Source organism: Nelumbo lutea, chromosome 4 (genome assembly GCF_056320005.1).
Source record: "Nelumbo lutea isolate HS-2025 chromosome 4, American lotus-T2T, whole genome shotgun sequence".
Lineage (NCBI taxonomy): Eukaryota > Viridiplantae > Streptophyta > Magnoliopsida > Proteales > Nelumbonaceae > Nelumbo > Nelumbo lutea.
The window spans coordinates 91,126,630-91,143,779 of record NC_142687.1 but is presented as its reverse complement, the minus strand read 5'-3'; the positions used below and the strand labels follow the sequence as shown (position 1 = coordinate 91,143,779).

The following is a 17,150-nucleotide window of genomic DNA, read 5'->3' as shown; positions in this document are numbered from 1 at the left end:
CCAGTCCAATGAATATTTTGGATCATTTTGGACCGGTCCAGAGATTATTCAATCTGTTCAAATTCCTATTAATTTAGATTGGTTTCAACTCAAACCTGGTCCATTGACACCTATATCCTTATATTCTATCAATAGACTAAATATTGGCTCAATCCAATATAAATTCATTATGGATGGACCAGGTCCAATCCAACATGTCATATTGGTCCATCCAAATTCAATATCTTACTGAATTTTGGATTTGGGCTTGGGCAGAATTTTTCGAGCCAAACTTGCTCATTATTATATGTAATATATATTATCTTATATTTTATATTTTCATTTTTAAACATTAAAATATGACACCTATAGCACATGTTATGGGCCAGGTCAGATTAACCCCTAAGCTATAACCCTTATCAAATGTGTAAAGCCCGATCTGCCCTAATCCATGTATGAAGCATGGTGTGATTTAACATAACACACTTCATAGTGAGTTCAACCACACCAAACTAGGGCATAGTGGATTCAAACATAACACACTTCATAGTGAAAATAATAACAAATGGTCCAAATCATCTTTTTAAACTGTCACAATCTTTACAAAAAATAACATAGTAAAATTTATTTGCAGAATAATTGTTAAGTAGTTAATGTGGTTTTAAATCATCTGATTTCAACCACGGAAGAGTAGGGCCCTAATTCAAAGGAAATTAATGGTTTGTTCCCTTTCATAAATTTTTATTAGCTGTCTAAATGTATTGTCCCAAACCTCACCTATGTTATACAAATTTTTAATGTGGAAGAATGAGGGATCTATAAAAGCCCCTGGATTATTCAAACATACCACACTTAACCGAACATTCCCTTACTTTTTCACAATCTTCATGGAGTCCTACACTCCTACTAGGGCTAGCATGACACAATACAATGGAGTGGGTCATGCTAGCATGGCCCGTGGCCCCCGCTTGGCACCACATACATGCCCCACCCTCACCCCCCACCCACACGTATGTATATATGTATGTATAATTTTATATTTTTAATTTTATTATAATATTTTATTTCAAATTTTTTGTAATTTTACTTTATAATTCATACATAAATAATTGTATAAATCAAAGTTCATATAGAATTTTTTTTTTCAATTTTTTGTCTATATTATTAATTGATTTTAACCTTTTTTTATTTTTTCAAATTTTTATCTAAAAAAAATGCCATCGATGGCCTGGCACAGCCCGCTTGGGCTCGTGTCATGAGTCATGCCAAGCTTCCCTTTGAGGGGTTCCTGACCAGGTGGGAACAGCCCACCAAGGCCCACATGTCGGCCCGACATGGCCCACTATAGTGCAAACAACCTGCAAAAATGGGTCATACCAACCTAGCAGAATCCACATTACAGCTCTGCATATGTCATGATGAAAAAATTTATTTGCAAAAGTCATATCAAGTAATTAATGGGATTGACCATTTGGGGAGTGGACTACAGGGAATGGATGATGAAACTCCTCTATGGGCGTGGGCGTTACGAGTCTTTTAGCATGCCCAATGTCTCAAAGAATCGTGAGATTTGTGACCAACCAATGCTTGTGTTAGTCTATCAGGGATGACAATTTTTCCCATGAAACTAGGGTCTGCCTCGTCTCAAATGGGATAAGCTTTTCCCTATTTTAAATAGGGATGGGTAGGGATGGAGATTGTATATAATTCCTCAAACATGTGATAAATTATTAAAATATTTTTTAAGTTTAATTTTAATTTCAAAAATGCTTATGAGTTTCTATCAAATTTTAAAAACCCTAAGATCTCATAATTCTATTTCTAAAATACTTTCAAATCCTCATAATGCTATTATCATAATACATCCAAAGTTTGATGTAGTTTTAGATGATTACACAGAGTGAAAAATTCGGGAATTCCTGATCCCCAATGGGGAGAGGGGGAAAGGGTGACCGGGTCTGCCATCATTAGAGATGTCAATGGGGGTTTTGACATGGTTACCAAATCCGAACCCAACCCAAAACAGTAACCCGAATCGAACCCAATCCGACTAAATGTAGCACCACCCTACCTCATCTATAGCATACTATACCTATATCCAATTGATATTATATATAAGCATCAATAGGTCGGGTCAATGCAGGTTCTCCCCAACCCGACCCTAACCCAAAACCTGATTAAGACTAACCCGCCCATAACCCGATAGGGTCAGGTCAGTGTGGGTTTACCTACGAAAAAAATGCAGGGGTTCTAAAACTACAGAAGTACAGATAGTGTGGGACGGAATGCACTAATGCCAGGGTGGTAGAACTTTGTAGTTTGCACAGGTGAGCTGAGCTGATATATGACCCATCTGATGGTGGATTCCGACGCTCTAATCACGAGATACGTAGCAAATTTAAAGTCCCAGACAAGGTTCAAAGTATCGATACAGCCTTATACGGCTTGTATGGATACTTTTTTTAAGGTTTTATTTATTTTTTCAAACCGATCTAGAGGGATCAATTTAAAGCCCGACTATCTTTTAAACCAGTGTTTGACTCAATGCAACCCCTGAAAGAGCGTATCAAAGACCCATCGGCACGAAACATATTAGCTACGTATCGATATTTTGAACCTTGGTCCCAGACTCACTCCATTTAACAATGGCTGAAGGCTCCTCAAAGTGAAAGGCTCCACGGCACTACTTTTCAACATTCTAAAATAACAAGTAATTAAATTATTAGATCTAAGCCATCATTAACAGAGCTCGCATATGACTAATCACTTTTTATTGACTAGTTGGGACCCGTGCTATCCACGGGCATTGTAAGGAAAATTGAGGGAAAATGAAACTTATAATAGGTAGAACGACTGATTATACATCTTGCTAATGTATTATGGCCTAAGTCTATTTTGTTTTTTTCTTTACTTCCTTATCCCCATGTGACCATTGCCATTACAAGAGTAATTACTAAGGTGCCATTTGATAAATATGAAAAGTTAAAAAGATATTAAAAGGGTCTGAAATATGAAAAGAGACAATTGTTTTTTGACTTTTTAGAGGCTCTGATTAAAAAAGGTTGTTTGTCTTGGATTAAACCTTCAGCATCTGAAATTCACTAATTTTACTATTTTACCTCTAAATTAGACTATTTAGTTGTAGTGGCGAGAGAAGAAGAAGAAATGGGAGAGAGAGAGAAAGCTGAAACTTGTTGCTGCTAATTCGTCGGAGGAGTTGCAATAGTGAGAGAAGAAGAAAGGATGGAGAGAGAGAGAGAGAGAGAGAGAGATATTTTGGACATTCGGCCAGGTCTGAAACGCATCTGAGCGTGTTCAACACCTAGCCCATGTCTTATTATTTTAGATCTAAAAATAATTTTCAGACCCAAATTCATATACACTTCCAAACACCTTTGACGTCTGAAAAACAATACTTTCAGACTTCAGAGGTCTTTAAAGTGTTATCAAACGTCACCTAAGAATGAAAAAGAAAAAGATTTAAAAAAATGAGAGAACTCTACTGGAAGGGAGGTCTAATAAAGAAGCTATGAAATCATTAGTCAAGCTAGAAATAAGTTGGACTACCAGCTTACTAATATAAAGCAAGAGAAAGGGAGTAAGTTAAGAAACAAACTAATTCATATAAAAAAAAAAAAGGCAGTAAGAATTAGCAGTTGTATTGGTATGATGATTGGTGAAGTTGTTAGATATAAACCCTCTCATGAATCCTATAATAAAACCTAATGACATCTCAATTCCCTCAGTTTTCTCTGTAAATCACCAGCAGAAAGCTGGCGTTTAGCCCCTTTATTGGTTTTGTTCTATGGGTAAATCAAAGTAGGATTTTCACCTGTAGTGGAGAAAACATGTAATAAATCCAAAGACAATTTAACATATGCTTGGATTAATCCCAAAGTATGAGCTTTGCCTGCCTATGCTGAAAACAAAGAAAAGTCCTCACCACTGTTCCCACTGCATCAAACTCTCCAAGTGGAATAGTCCTGACCAAAGTTTTATCAATTATTAAAATTGTGCATTCCAACTGAACAACTAACTATATTACTGATACTTGTTGAATATGTCTAACATCTACTGCTGATACTTATTTAACTATATTTTCCAACTGATGAAATTGTATATTCCAATTGAACAACTCTAATACAGATACTTCAATTTGATGCAACTATGAAGACCTGATTACATGAAAGCCCTATCATAATGAAATCTTATAGTTTGTTTTGAAATAAACATAGATAAAAGATAGGTATAAGCATTGTTTCTTCATGAATATAAACAAAAGTAAATTATAAAACATATAATGTGTTTTGGGGATTTATAGGGTGGGGGAATTGCCACTAAAAAGCGCGTCCAGAAGTACCTACAATATGGTGAATATCAAATCAAACAACCTTGTATTTAGGAATAGCCATGGTAATAGTGCAGATATTGTATTAGTATCATGTACATCTCGGAGTAGTTGATCACTTGATCTAATTCAGGCCACAATGATCCTCGGTTGCAATAGAGATTAGGGAATAATATTTGAAGAAAATAATATATATAAAGCATAAAAGATTCATTAAAATACAGATCAACATAAATTACGAAATAAACTACACAGCCCCAAAATATGCATGATGAAATAAAATGTAAGTTTAAGTTGCCTGGCTGAGAAAATAAATCACCTAGTGAAGCTTCTTAGTATGTGTTTGGTTCTATTTGCATTTTTCATTCAATGTTTGTACTTTATTTGTTGGTAAAATCAAGAAAAGTAATAATTACAATCATTTATGACAACTAGGTGCCACTTGTCCACGAGAATTCTGCCCACACCTATCCACAATACACTACCTCGGTGAATTGGGAATATCTCCCCCTACATGATATTATGTAAAGGATGAGACGTTCTCCATGTGTGGTTGCGATTAACGTGGGCAGGAGATCCGGACTCATGCCACTAGGTTTTACATCAACGTAACATTGAAAAAAATGCTTGATCGTTTGTGGAAGCTTTAAAAAATAACTTCCACAAACGATTGGCATGCACAAAATCCAAAGTTCACTTTTTTTATTCTCAATGCGTACGAAAGAGCAAGAGAAAGACACTACTGAAGTGGCACTCACACCTATGTAACAATATTTATTGAATAAATGCCCACATAACCAAACACCATGTTAATCAATGCTATAAGCTTCCTCATCAAACCTTGGTGAACCTTATAAAGCAAAAAATAAAGAGCAAATTAAATCAGACAGGAAAAAAAAAAAATGAAGTGACCAACTAACTCACCATAAAGCCCTCATCATGTAAGTTCCCATCTCCATAAATTAACCCATTTCAACTCCAAAATGTTTCATTGTTTCACTTTTTTACTCTTTTGTCTAGCCAATTTCCTTCTTTGTTTGTAGTTCGACTGACAATCAATCTAGCTTTTAATTGAAATCTATAGTTAACCAATGTAAAGAAGGAAGAAGGAAAAAAGTTATAGCTAATGTTATATATATATATATATATATATATAGGGAGAGAGAGAGAGAGAAAATGCACATTTCAGACCAAGTATTGACTTTTCTATCCATTTTAATGGAGATGCAAAATCAGAAAATTAGCAAAGGTAATTTAAGGGAGATACTCTTACAAATCATGATACTTAGATTAAAGTTGCAAAAGCCATCAAAGATAAAGAATAATAATGAGAGACAAATCAGGAAAGGGAGACATGAAGGGAAGAAAATAATTACAATAAACCGTTTACCCAAAAAAAAAATACAAATTTAACTTAAAAACCAGGACCTCTTAAAATTCAGTGTTCATTTTCATTGAGAATTTATTCTCTCTCTCGCGCAGTGTGGCTCCTCTGCCTTTTCGCTTATCGCTTCCTTCACTGTTTGACTTCATTTTTGTTGGAAATCTAAAGCAGACTCTGTTTTCCGCTGTTCTTCGTTTCTCTTGATCCAGTTTATCCAAATTCAGAGATTTTTTTTTTCGGTCTTCTGATTCCACCTAAAAACGTAAAAGAAAGTATTAAATTTGTATAGAAAAGTAGCAAGATTGAGTTGCAGGTTAGGGATCATCGCCTGTTTGATCATCTTAGGTTCGCTTTTCCAGCTTTTAGTTCTAGCGGGAGAAATTAGAGGTTCACACTTCACTCTGATTGGAACCTGTTGTTACCAGCTACATTCAGCTCCAGGTTTTGAGATTTCGTCCTCTTTTATTCATCCTTTTTGCCTTCTTGAATTAGTTAGTTCAATTAGGGCTTTCTTACTTCATTCCCGATCTAGCTGCATCTACTTGTACTAGAGAAATTGATTGTTTTCTCTCTCAAATTGGATTGTTTTATTGCTATAGAAGTGATATTCAGGCCTTCTGCTCTCTTCAGATCTCAGACTTGGAACTTTGAGCTGATGCACATTCCAAAAGATCTCAATATACGTGTTCTGTAAGCGAAGCTCGCTTGTGAAGTAAAGGTTGTATCCACCTTCTGATTTTGTTTAAGTACGAGTTATCTGAAGATTCTGGTTCTAGTTATTTCGGTTCGTCGAATTTGTGGGATGTTCCTCTTGATTTCTCGCTTTGGAAGATTTTGAGCTTTCACTTCTAAGATGCAACCTGATCAGCGGAAGAAGGTAAATGTAATTTTCGTTGTTTGTTTACTTATTTGTTTTTTCATTTTCTTTCTTTTTGAACATCTTTGATCCAATTAGATTGTTTTGACCATGGAGCCCTCTTCATGCTTTTATCATTATTGTTTCCAAGTCATTTAGCAAGTTTTTTAGGTCCTTCCTTCTTTGCTTCCTCTTCTTTCAAGTTCACTTTTCCTTCGATACCGATTAGATTTTGTTCTTGTCTTCTCACTTCCTCCAGAAATCTTCAACCCCTTCCCCCTAAGTACCTTGAAACTTGCCAATTTTGTAATTTTAGCAGATCCGTGTTTTTATAATTTTTCTTCTTGGTGGCAACCTTTATTTGGTAAGTCAGGCCTGCAAGTTCCTCTGGTATTGGATTAAGCGAAACAATTCCTGTACAATTTCTTTTGGAAATAATCGGCATTGACTTTGTATAATAGTTACTTTTTATGTCAAAAATCAATATCAGCTATCTACTGTACATAAGTCAAATTTTTTCCCGTCATCGTGCAAGGCGTAAGACAAATCTTTCCACCATATACAGTGCAAGGTTCCATATTGAAAACTAATTCAAAAGAATATCACCAGGATGTATTACTATGCAGCTTCCATATCACGACCATTCATTTTCTTTTGCATTGAATTGAATATGTAAGTTCCGCTTAATCTTTTTAGCTTTTCTCTCTTAGGGTATGTATATTTATTTATTTATTTGTAATGTACTTCAATCAATGTTTCCAGTTTAGTTAGTTTGGAATTACAACTCTGTATCTGTATTAGTTTCATATTGGTTATGCTGAACTCCCACTGGTGGCGATCTATTTCCTGTTATGTTCTTTTATGGGTTCTGTCAAATCATCTATGGTATAAGCTGAGAATGAGATATTGATGCCTGCCATGTCCTGTAATTTGGTGATGCAGGCATCTGCTGAGGTAGATTTTTTCACAGAGTATGGTGAGGGGAGCAGGTACAGAATAGAAGAAGTAATAGGTAAAGGGAGCTATGGTGTTGTTTGCTCCGCATATGATACTTACACTGGGGAGAAAGTTGCAATTAAGAAGATCAATGATATCTTTGAGCATGTCTCTGATGCTACACGCATTCTTCGTGAGATTAAGCTTCTTAGACTCCTCCGTCATCCTGATATTGTGGAAATTAAGCACATCCTGTTGCCTCCTTCAAGAAGGGAGTTCAAAGACATATATGTTGTTTTTGAGCTTATGGAATCTGATCTGCACCAGGTTATTAAAGCAAATGATGATTTGACACCAGAACATTTTCAGTTCTTTCTTTATCAGCTTCTTCGAGGCTTGAAGTACATACACACAGGTTATTTAGAACTACCAATTTGTCTGTTAGTTCAGTTATTTCAAAACTGAGCTAATACCTTATGAAATATAGCATGATTAATTCCTTCATTCTCCTTTTTCTTAATTAATAGTTCACAATTCTGTAATTATTTTGCAGCTAATGTTTTTCATCGAGACCTAAAACCAAAAAACATCTTAGCAAATGCTGACTGCAAGCTTAAGATTTGTGATTTTGGTCTTGCAAGGGTGGCTTTCAATGATGCACCTACAGCCATATTTTGGACAGTAAGTTTCTTGCCAATCAAAGGCAGTATGCACCTTAATTTTTGTTCTTGATGCTTACTTCATTTTGGTCTGTTCTCTGTAAAAACATGCACTTACAGGATTATGTTGCAACAAGATGGTATAGAGCTCCAGAATTGTGTGGATCCTTCTTTTCAAAGGTGCATGAGAAGTTCCAAGTTTGCCATTTCTTGGAAGTACTTTGCTATGACCATCTTATTATCATGATACTTATTTTGTTTGAATGCTGGTAATTTGTTATCGACTTTTCTATAATTTCTATTTATTTTTTATTCCAGGGAAGTTTTGGAAGGCTTTGTGTTCAGTATGTTCATATTACACCTACTGCCTTTGCTTTAATTGGAATATGTCTTTCATGTGCTTAGCATATCAAGCCTTGGTGCTTGTGTCACTGCAATGTTTTGCAATATCTCACTACATTTGTCATTCTTATTTATTTTACCTTTTTAATCTGGATGTATAATGGCAGGTGAACTGTCAGTATTCCACCTTCCTAGGAAAAGGTTAATGTCTTATCTAAGTGTGTTCTAGGGACAACTTGTATGGTCTATGGTGATATACTTCTCCCTATTTTTTTATTCCCCTTGAGTAGTCTTTTCTTTTCCACGTGCTTACATGTGTCCACACAAACAAAAGATAAAAAGGGTGAACATTTTCTTGTGTACTAAGAAAATACAAATAGAAAACAGTATTTTTTTATTATTTTTTGTGAACAGAGTCAAAGACGGTCCTACAGGTATGTCTAGCTAAAGTTACAACGTTGAATAAAATTTTACAGGAACCGGGGTGTGTAGTGATTAAATTTCCTTTTCCTCTCTGTAGTTCTTTTCTTCCTTCTCTGCTAAAACTCTCCACAACTGATATATACACTATCAGCTAACTGGATTATATGTGGACTTTTTTCCTACTCTAGAATTCCCATATTGGATAAGTTGTACAGGTATCGAGATGTATTATACCTGGATATCTGTACATTCCTAGAATACCAGTGATAAGCACAATATGTAACTAATACCTAATATGACACCAAATACTGCATCAAAACTTATAGATATACTCTATCATCTACACTTTTAAAATGTGTAAAGTGGTATGCTTTAATAAATTATACTATAGGTATACATTTTAATTAAATTTGGCAGTACATACATATTGAGAACTGAAACATAGCTACAAAAATTAGATATAGAAGCATGATAAGGTTGACCTTGGCACAATGGTCAGGTTGCTCCATTGTGACCTGGGTGACCAGTGTTTAAATCTTGGAAACAGCCTCGCTGTATGTGCAGGGGTAAGGCTGTGTACATCTGTCCCTCCCCAGACTCCCCATTGGTGGGAGCCTCGTGCACTGGGCTAAGCATGATATAAGCTTATTATATGAGATACCTGTACCTTTATTTCTGCCCTGGATCTTAGGAAATAAAGAGTCAATTCCCTGTTTCCCATATCCATGTCTGTCAGTATCCATACCTGCACATCATAATGGGTTGTAGATCTTACCAGAAATCCTATAAGTCAATAGTTTATGTTCGGGAGCAACTAGGTAAATGAAACACCATGAAATGGCTTTTATTTTATTGCCACAATAGTACATGTATGAACTCCTGAGAAAGGGATGGCATATTTGTAGTTTATGGAAAGTGAGAAGGCTTGCATCCATAGAGATTGGGGCTTTCTTGATTGCATGATGGGAAGACTGATATTTGGATAGTAGTAGACAATATTATAGTGTTCCAGCTTTTTATGTCATGCTTCTCAATGATGAAGTATTACACAATGCTTTTTGCAGCTTCAAAGTAAGATACTATTTCATGTTACTGTCTAGTGACTGGCTGATGCTTTTTTAGTCGTCCCAAGCACATAATACATGTTTAATGGAAAGGGATTATGATGCCCATATTCCTTCTTTAGTTCTTCTGATAATGTGTTGTCATCTTCCTTACCTTTTCTTCTCTATTTATTCTTTCTCTTTCAAATGGGTGAACTTGGTGGCTACTATGTTAGTAGATTGATGACCTTGAGGTTGTTACAGGATAGTAAGATAACCTTTTAAACAGTACGAACCATAGTGATAATTTTTTTTAATCTTTTTAAGTTTTTATTGATCAGTAATATGAATAAGAGCTTATTGATGATGACCTAATAGTAAGCACGAAGTACACACCCTGGACCCAACAATACAGCCCAACTGACCATTGGAAGCTGCAAAAACGGGGGCAGTAACCTGGAATGGTCATGCCCTAATACGACTATACAGGGAGCTTTTCTCATCCCTCTAGTTATCAAGGAAGTTGTCTGTTCTTAGTATCTATCTGAATGAGTTGTTAATACTTAATTCTCAAAGCAAACTGTCTGCCTCCCTTCTGAAGTGACATAGAAACCAAGCTGAATATGAGGGCATCTAACAGGCCACCACTTTATAATCTCCCTTATCCTCAACTCTCTCCAGATCACTTTCAAAATCCATAGTAGGACCTTTTTTGTTTTGCTAGATGCAGTAGGGCCATGAGCTACTGCCTCATACAGTTCCTTCCCCTTATTTTCCCTGATAATACCGCTATGATTGGTGAAACTTAAACATGTTCCATCATCTGTGTCAACTTCAAACCATATAAAACAAATTTTCTGGTGAAGCTCTCTTTGTACAAGTACCCTCCATAAGACTACTTGTATTTAAGTATGGCTCTGACTTTTAAACTCTGAATTTCTTTGTGGCAGTATTTCAAGATTTTATGGATTTGGAACATTCAATTGAACATAAATGTCTGATTAGTGTTTGTTGAAACCTCACTGTCTTTGTGTTGAATTCAATGACTTGTTAGAGACTACTAGCTTCTAGCAAAACCACTGATGCTAGAAAGCTTTCCATTTTTAGGTATTGGTAAAAACCAATGCACAATTAAGTTAAATAGCACAAATCGTTGTATGGATGTAGTCCTGATTGTGCATGCAGCAATTCTTTGTTTTGTGCTTTCTTCACTTCACGAAAGACTCATTTTCTCTCTGTAAATGTTGCAGTACACACCGGCAATAGATATTTGGAGCATTGGATGCATCTTTGCTGAAATTTTAACAGGGAAACCTCTCTTTCCTGGAAAAAATGTGGTCCACCAGTTGGACTTGATCACAGATCTATTGGGAACACCTTCTCCTGAAGCCATTGCCAGGGTCAATTTCCTGTCATACAACTTGATGTGGTTGCAAATGATATTTTTTGTTTATTTATTAATCATTTACTATGTTAGTTATTTTGGTTTATTTTCCATGTACAGGTACGTAATGAGAAGGCACGCAGATATTTAAGCAGCATGCGCAAAAAAAAGCCTATACCTTTCTCCCAAAAATTCCCAAATGCAGATCCTCTTGGTCTTCGTTTGTTGGAAAGGATGTTAGCATTTGAACCCAAAGACCGACCCACTGCTGAGGAGGTACTGTAGATATGCTTCGTTTTGTCTATTTTAGTTGCATAACATGTGTGCTCTAACAGAAGAAATTTGTACTGCAAGGTATCAGGCTTTAGCAGATCCCTATTTTAGAGGCTTGGCCAAGGTTGAGAGGGAACCTTCTGCTCAACCTGTAACCAAGATGGAGTTTGAGTTTGAGAGGAGGAGGATAACAAAGGAGGATGTACAAGAGCTCATTTACAGGGAGATTCTTGAGTACCATCCTAAGATGCTGAAAGAGTTTCTGGAGGGAACTGAATCAACTGGTTTTATGTATCCAAGGTATTGATGCCCTACATATCTAAATTTAGATATTGGACTTAAAAGATCTTGATATGTTAAGTTAGTCCAATGAAATTCATGACATTTACATAATTCCCGTTTGGTCACCTTTTTCATATACATACATCCATTACCTCTCATTTTCTTTGGGTTAGATTCCCTAGATTGTTTATCTGTTCGTTAGTTTATAAGCAATAACATGAATCTAAACAACTCTGCAGCTTTCTTTAAATAAGAAACTTAAAACCGAAAACACTAAAGCTATCCCAGCAGAGGATTGCACATAAGCTGGGGAAAAAAATCAAATAACCAAGTCAGGCCATTAAACTTGGACTGGGCTTTAACTTGTGAAAATCAAATAACCAGGCTTTTAATGGTTATATCAACCGTGGCCCAGCTAATGTGGTCTGCAGGGGTGCCGCTCCATCTGGGTTGGCTCAGTTTAAGATCAATTTTAAATTTTTAACCCAACCCAAGGTGAGAAGCCCTCAACCCTAATCCTAACCCAACTCAAGCATCAACCTGAATCACCCAACTCAAAATGTAACCTAAGCCTAAAATTAAAAAGAAAAAAAGAAAAGAAATCGTAACCAAACCCTATCAACCTGATTTCAAACATTTTTATGGAAAGTTACAAAATAGACTTGGATGTAGAAGTCGAAAACAATTATATACCCAATTGGGAGACATTCAAACAAGCTTCTGAAAAATTAAATCATCAACACCCAACTTTTTTCTAAGAGCTAAAATAACTATTATATACTCCATTGGGGAAAGATCAATATCCAAGAAACAGGTTTGCACGTAGGAATGGCCGGGGTAGGGTGGGGCAAATTCAGGGGTCCCCATTCCCCACGGGGACAGGGATGGGGCTGGGATTTTCAGCCCCACCAGGGTAATGGGTGGGGACAGGGTGCACCCTGTCATCCCATTGCCCCATTGGCATTCCCAGGCCTGCACCCTGTTGTCCTTATGGAAGAGGACTACTTAATCCACCCTGATGTCATATTGGGTTGGCATTTTCCAACACTAATTCTAACTCAATGTTCAGCCCAATCTAAACCCTGTTTTTCATGGATGTGTGTTCAGGTTGGTCTGGCCCAAGCTGCATCCCTAGCAGTCTGTGCTTCATTCAGTACAGATTTGGCCAGCACCTGTAGATGATATTTCCAATCATGGAGTGTATACAACATGAAGGGCAACTCCCACAATTATAAAATCTGAATCTTCAAATTGAAAAAATAGTATGTCAGCTGAAGTGATGTAATTCTTATTTTAAGATTTCTTTTGGAAAAAGTTACCGAAGCCCAAATTCTCAAATCTTTTTCACAACTGAAACCTGAACTGGTGATTTCATCTTATAAAACACTAAGCTAAGATACTCAAATCTTAACTTATTCATTAAATTCCTAAACAACCAAAGCTTACATTTACATCATTTGTACAAGACTCCAGATAGCTGGGACGGACATTGGGCAATGGCCTTTTAAACAAGAATATCTATTTTTCTGCTTAACCACCAATTTTGAGTCATTTCATTAGCCTTCTAAAACAGTGGAATTCCTAGATAAATTCTTTACCAGAACTCTTGATCATACTATTGTTGTTACCATTATTTACAGTGCTGTTGACCAATTTAAGAAGCAATTTGCATACCTTGAGGAGCATTATGGAAATGGTGCAACAGTTGCTCCACCTGAGAGGCAGCATGCATCATTACCCAGGTAGATAGATAATGTCATTCTTCTCCATCTCTTTGCTAGGGTATCATCTAGGTTACTGATGGAAATATGGATGCAGACCTTGTGTATTATACTCAGACAATACAGCACAAAGTTCAGCAGAAGTTACTGGGGATCTCTCTAAATGTAGCATCAAGGAAGTTGAGAAGACACAACCAGACAGGGGTTGTGGGATTCCTACAACAAGGGTTCCTCTACAAGTACCTCAGAGACTCCAAGGTGAAATCAACTCCTTTTCTAATGTTCTCCACAATGTCTTACCGCACTATGTAGACAATCAGTTATTTCTTCATTTTATGTTTCCTTTGTTTTATCTTTTCCATCTTTACGTTAATCCCTTCCTGGAGGTTTTGCCATGATTTTCTCCAAAGAAATGTTTCTGTTCTAGCTTCTTTTTTTAAAAAACTTCACAATCTGTTCATTGTAATCTTCACTATAGTAATAAGAACAGAGCTATGCTATTGTTATTGTCTTTTTTTGGCTGTTTGAGACTGTTAATTAGACCCAAGATAGTGAGTTAAACATTGTTTTCGCTCTAATGATAACGAATGGAGATTGACCTTCAGCTGGGTGGGAATGGGTAGAGCCCTATAGAAACACAGGAAAAGCCTTTCTAAAGGGGAACCCAGTGCATGATGCTCATGCCGACGCGGGGTCTGGGGAGGGACACATGTATGTAGCCTTACTCCTGCACATACAGAGAGGCTGTTTCCAAGATTTGAACCCTGGTCACCCAGGTTGCACTGGAGCAACCCAACCGTTGTGCCTAGACCCACCCTCAAGAAAAGCCTTTCTGCTATGCTTGAATTGAAATATGCCATCTTTTTTACTTACTCTTCAAAGGAACATATGATAATGGTTTGTGTGAGTCAACAAATGCTCATCCAAATCATGCCTTTTAAAGGAAAGAAAGCAACTAAGTATGCAATGACTTTCACCACTTAATGTGCTTTGTCAATGCAATACTTTAATTCGTATCTAAGATGAAGCTCAGCTATTCTTAGTTAGACTCAACCAATCTATAATCAATTTTAGACATGGATCTAGGTTGAGAGTTTAAACTCTTGTGCGCAAAGAAGCCTATGTGTGTATATTTTCGATGATCTCACTAGATCATGATGGGATGTATTACATAAGGGCCATATGCCCCTATGTTACTGGAAATATTCTATTTGCTGCCTTGTGGACTCTTGGAGCTCTCTTTGGACTCTTGGAAATAATAAAATAAATTTACTGATTGAAGTACTGGAAAATAAAGGTATAAATAAGCTAGCCAAGGTGAATTGTACCAAGTGATTTTATACCAGTGATAATATTGCATATTCTTGAACTTAAGCATATTTGATAACCAGTATTTTTGTTATAGTAGGTGCGAAGCCTGGGAAAGTTGTTGGCTCAGTGTTGCGGTACAATAACTGTGGAGCAGCGGCAGCAACAGAGGCTCTTGAGCAGCGAAGAATGGCCAGAAACACCGCCGTCACAGCTCAGTGTGCTCCTAGTTGTTCATATCCAAGAAGGAACCCTGGCTGTAAAAATGAGAATGGAGACAATGAAGGGCTTGAAGGATCCAATTCGGTGCAACCAAAGCCACAGTTCCTTGCAAGGAAAGTCGCTGCAGCTCAGGGTGGGCCTGGAAGTAACTGGTATTGATTACATGAGGCGTCTTCAGTGGGTAGTCAGCAATATTTCTTCTGCTCTACATCGAGTCATATCAGACAGCAACAGGAACATAGCTCGGCACGAATCATGGTTTCTAATAGAACAAAGAATGTGCCATAAATTGCTGATAATGCAGTGCACCACGAATTCCATATTTAACAGTGTCTCAGCGGCAGAGCTTGCACAATGGTGGCAGTTCTACCTTACTGTTGGGGATGATGGTTGTTAGTTCCGTTGTGCGAATTACTGACGTGAAGTAGATAAGATATGGATGGATTGGCCATGATCTGATTGCTGTTCAGTCAAAATCAAAGCCCAAAATAGCTTTATCAATTTCATACGAACGATACAGGGAGGAGATACTGTTATTTTAACCCCTATTAACTTACTCTTTCATTTTCACCATCTCCATTCTCCAGATTGCAATGCCAAAGGAGCCATGACCCATGAAGTCCATCTCTCTCTCTCTCTCCCCTTATGAATGTTCCCTTTCACAATAATTATGTGGACTCTGCATCTTTGAAAATATGCTCATTTGCAAAAATATTTTTTTCAGTTGACATTTGAATATCATAGTATTGAATATAAAGCCATTCCAATGTTTTGTACTCTACATTTAGTTTCTGGCTTTCTGCGTTGATTTAGCCACCGCCATTTGCTTCTTATTTACTAACCCTCGATGCCTAACACTTGTTGGATACCCAGCGAATCAGGGCCTACCGTGACTGCTTAGCAGCATAAGCGTTGCATTAGAGAGTTGACATTTAGATCTAACAGGCACCAACATCAACGATTCTCTCATTGATTAAAGTGAGAAACTAAAACAGAGATCAGATCTAACAGGCACCAACATCATCAGCATATTACAACTAGTAATATAAAATGGTAAAAAAGTTGCAAAAAGACGATATCCAAAGACATGATATCTGAAAAGTAGCCACAGTTTGCCACCCCCTCATCAAATCATTCATGCAAACTCCCTTAAATTCCTCTGTCACTAGTGCCCAATGTGCCACCCTAATCATTGTTAACTCTAACACCTTTTCAATAGACTTTCAATTTTCCTCAAACAGTTGCATTTCTTTCACCACACAACCCCCACAAAATTGCTCCTCTGATACACGCACTCTGATTCCCCACTCTTCAAGCACAACACACGCACACACACGAGGGTGATTCTAGGGTTTTCTTCTCTCTCTCTCTCTCTCTCTCCCCCCTCTCTCCCTTCCCTTCCAGTTCCTCCTTCTAGCCTTCTATTACTGTTCATTGATTTGGTACTAACTAAATTAGGTTTTGTCATTTTCGCTCATTGACAGTAGTCTTGGCTTTTATGAATTCATTGTTTCCGGTTGTTGTTTAGTCATGTTTCAAGTTTTGATGGTTATTAGGTCAGTTGGTAGAGTTTCTTTCACTTTCTGTATGCAGGGACAATTAAACAAATACTGTGTACTGTGCTCCATCCCATACATTGAAGGCTAAGAATAGTTCTTTGTGTCTAGTTTCAAAACAATTATTTCTCCACAATCCTTTCCAGGTGTTGGCCATATTATACATAGATATTTGGTCTCCAGAAATCTTCACTTTCTTACACTAGAATGAATAGTTCGACCCCTAGATTCCTAATCTCTCTTATCCAATATTTGTCCTCACATTTTCCAATGAAATACTAGCCTTAAAATCCTAAATTTTTCGAAATTTTCATAGATTTTTTTCTTATGTTTTGTCACGTTTCTGCATCACACTTTCTATTAAAGCAACACCGAAAAGAACTAAGAGTCACATTTAGGCAGTGACAAATAACTTCCATAAACTTTTCTTGGAG

At 36.9% G+C, this 17,150-nt stretch overlaps 1 protein-coding gene across 4 annotated transcripts; it reads left to right on the top strand.

Moving 5' to 3' along the window:
• The first annotated feature begins 5,760 nt into the window (after positions 1–5,760).
• On the top strand, positions 5,761–15,941 carry LOC148861765 (mitogen-activated protein kinase 15-like). 4 transcript variants are annotated; one of them, XM_088981848.1, is made up of 11 exons: positions 5,761–6,152; positions 6,342–6,588; positions 7,510–7,918; positions 8,057–8,184; positions 8,283–8,342; positions 11,221–11,370; positions 11,475–11,630; positions 11,716–11,927; positions 13,550–13,651; positions 13,728–13,888; positions 15,039–15,941. In XM_088981848.1, exons 2-11 carry the CDS (start codon positions 6,565–6,567, stop codon positions 15,317–15,319), a joined length of 1,683 nt encoding a protein of 560 aa, XP_088837974.1. In that variant the 5' UTR covers positions 5,761–6,152; positions 6,342–6,564; the 3' UTR covers positions 15,320–15,941. The 4 variants fall into 4 exon arrangements, with proteins under 4 accessions (XP_088837974.1, XP_088837972.1, XP_088837975.1 ...); XM_088981846.1 differs by having other exon boundaries at positions 15,036–15,941; XM_088981849.1 differs by having other exon boundaries at positions 5,769–6,152; positions 6,311–6,588.
• The last annotated feature ends 1,209 nt before the right edge of the window (positions 15,942–17,150 follow it).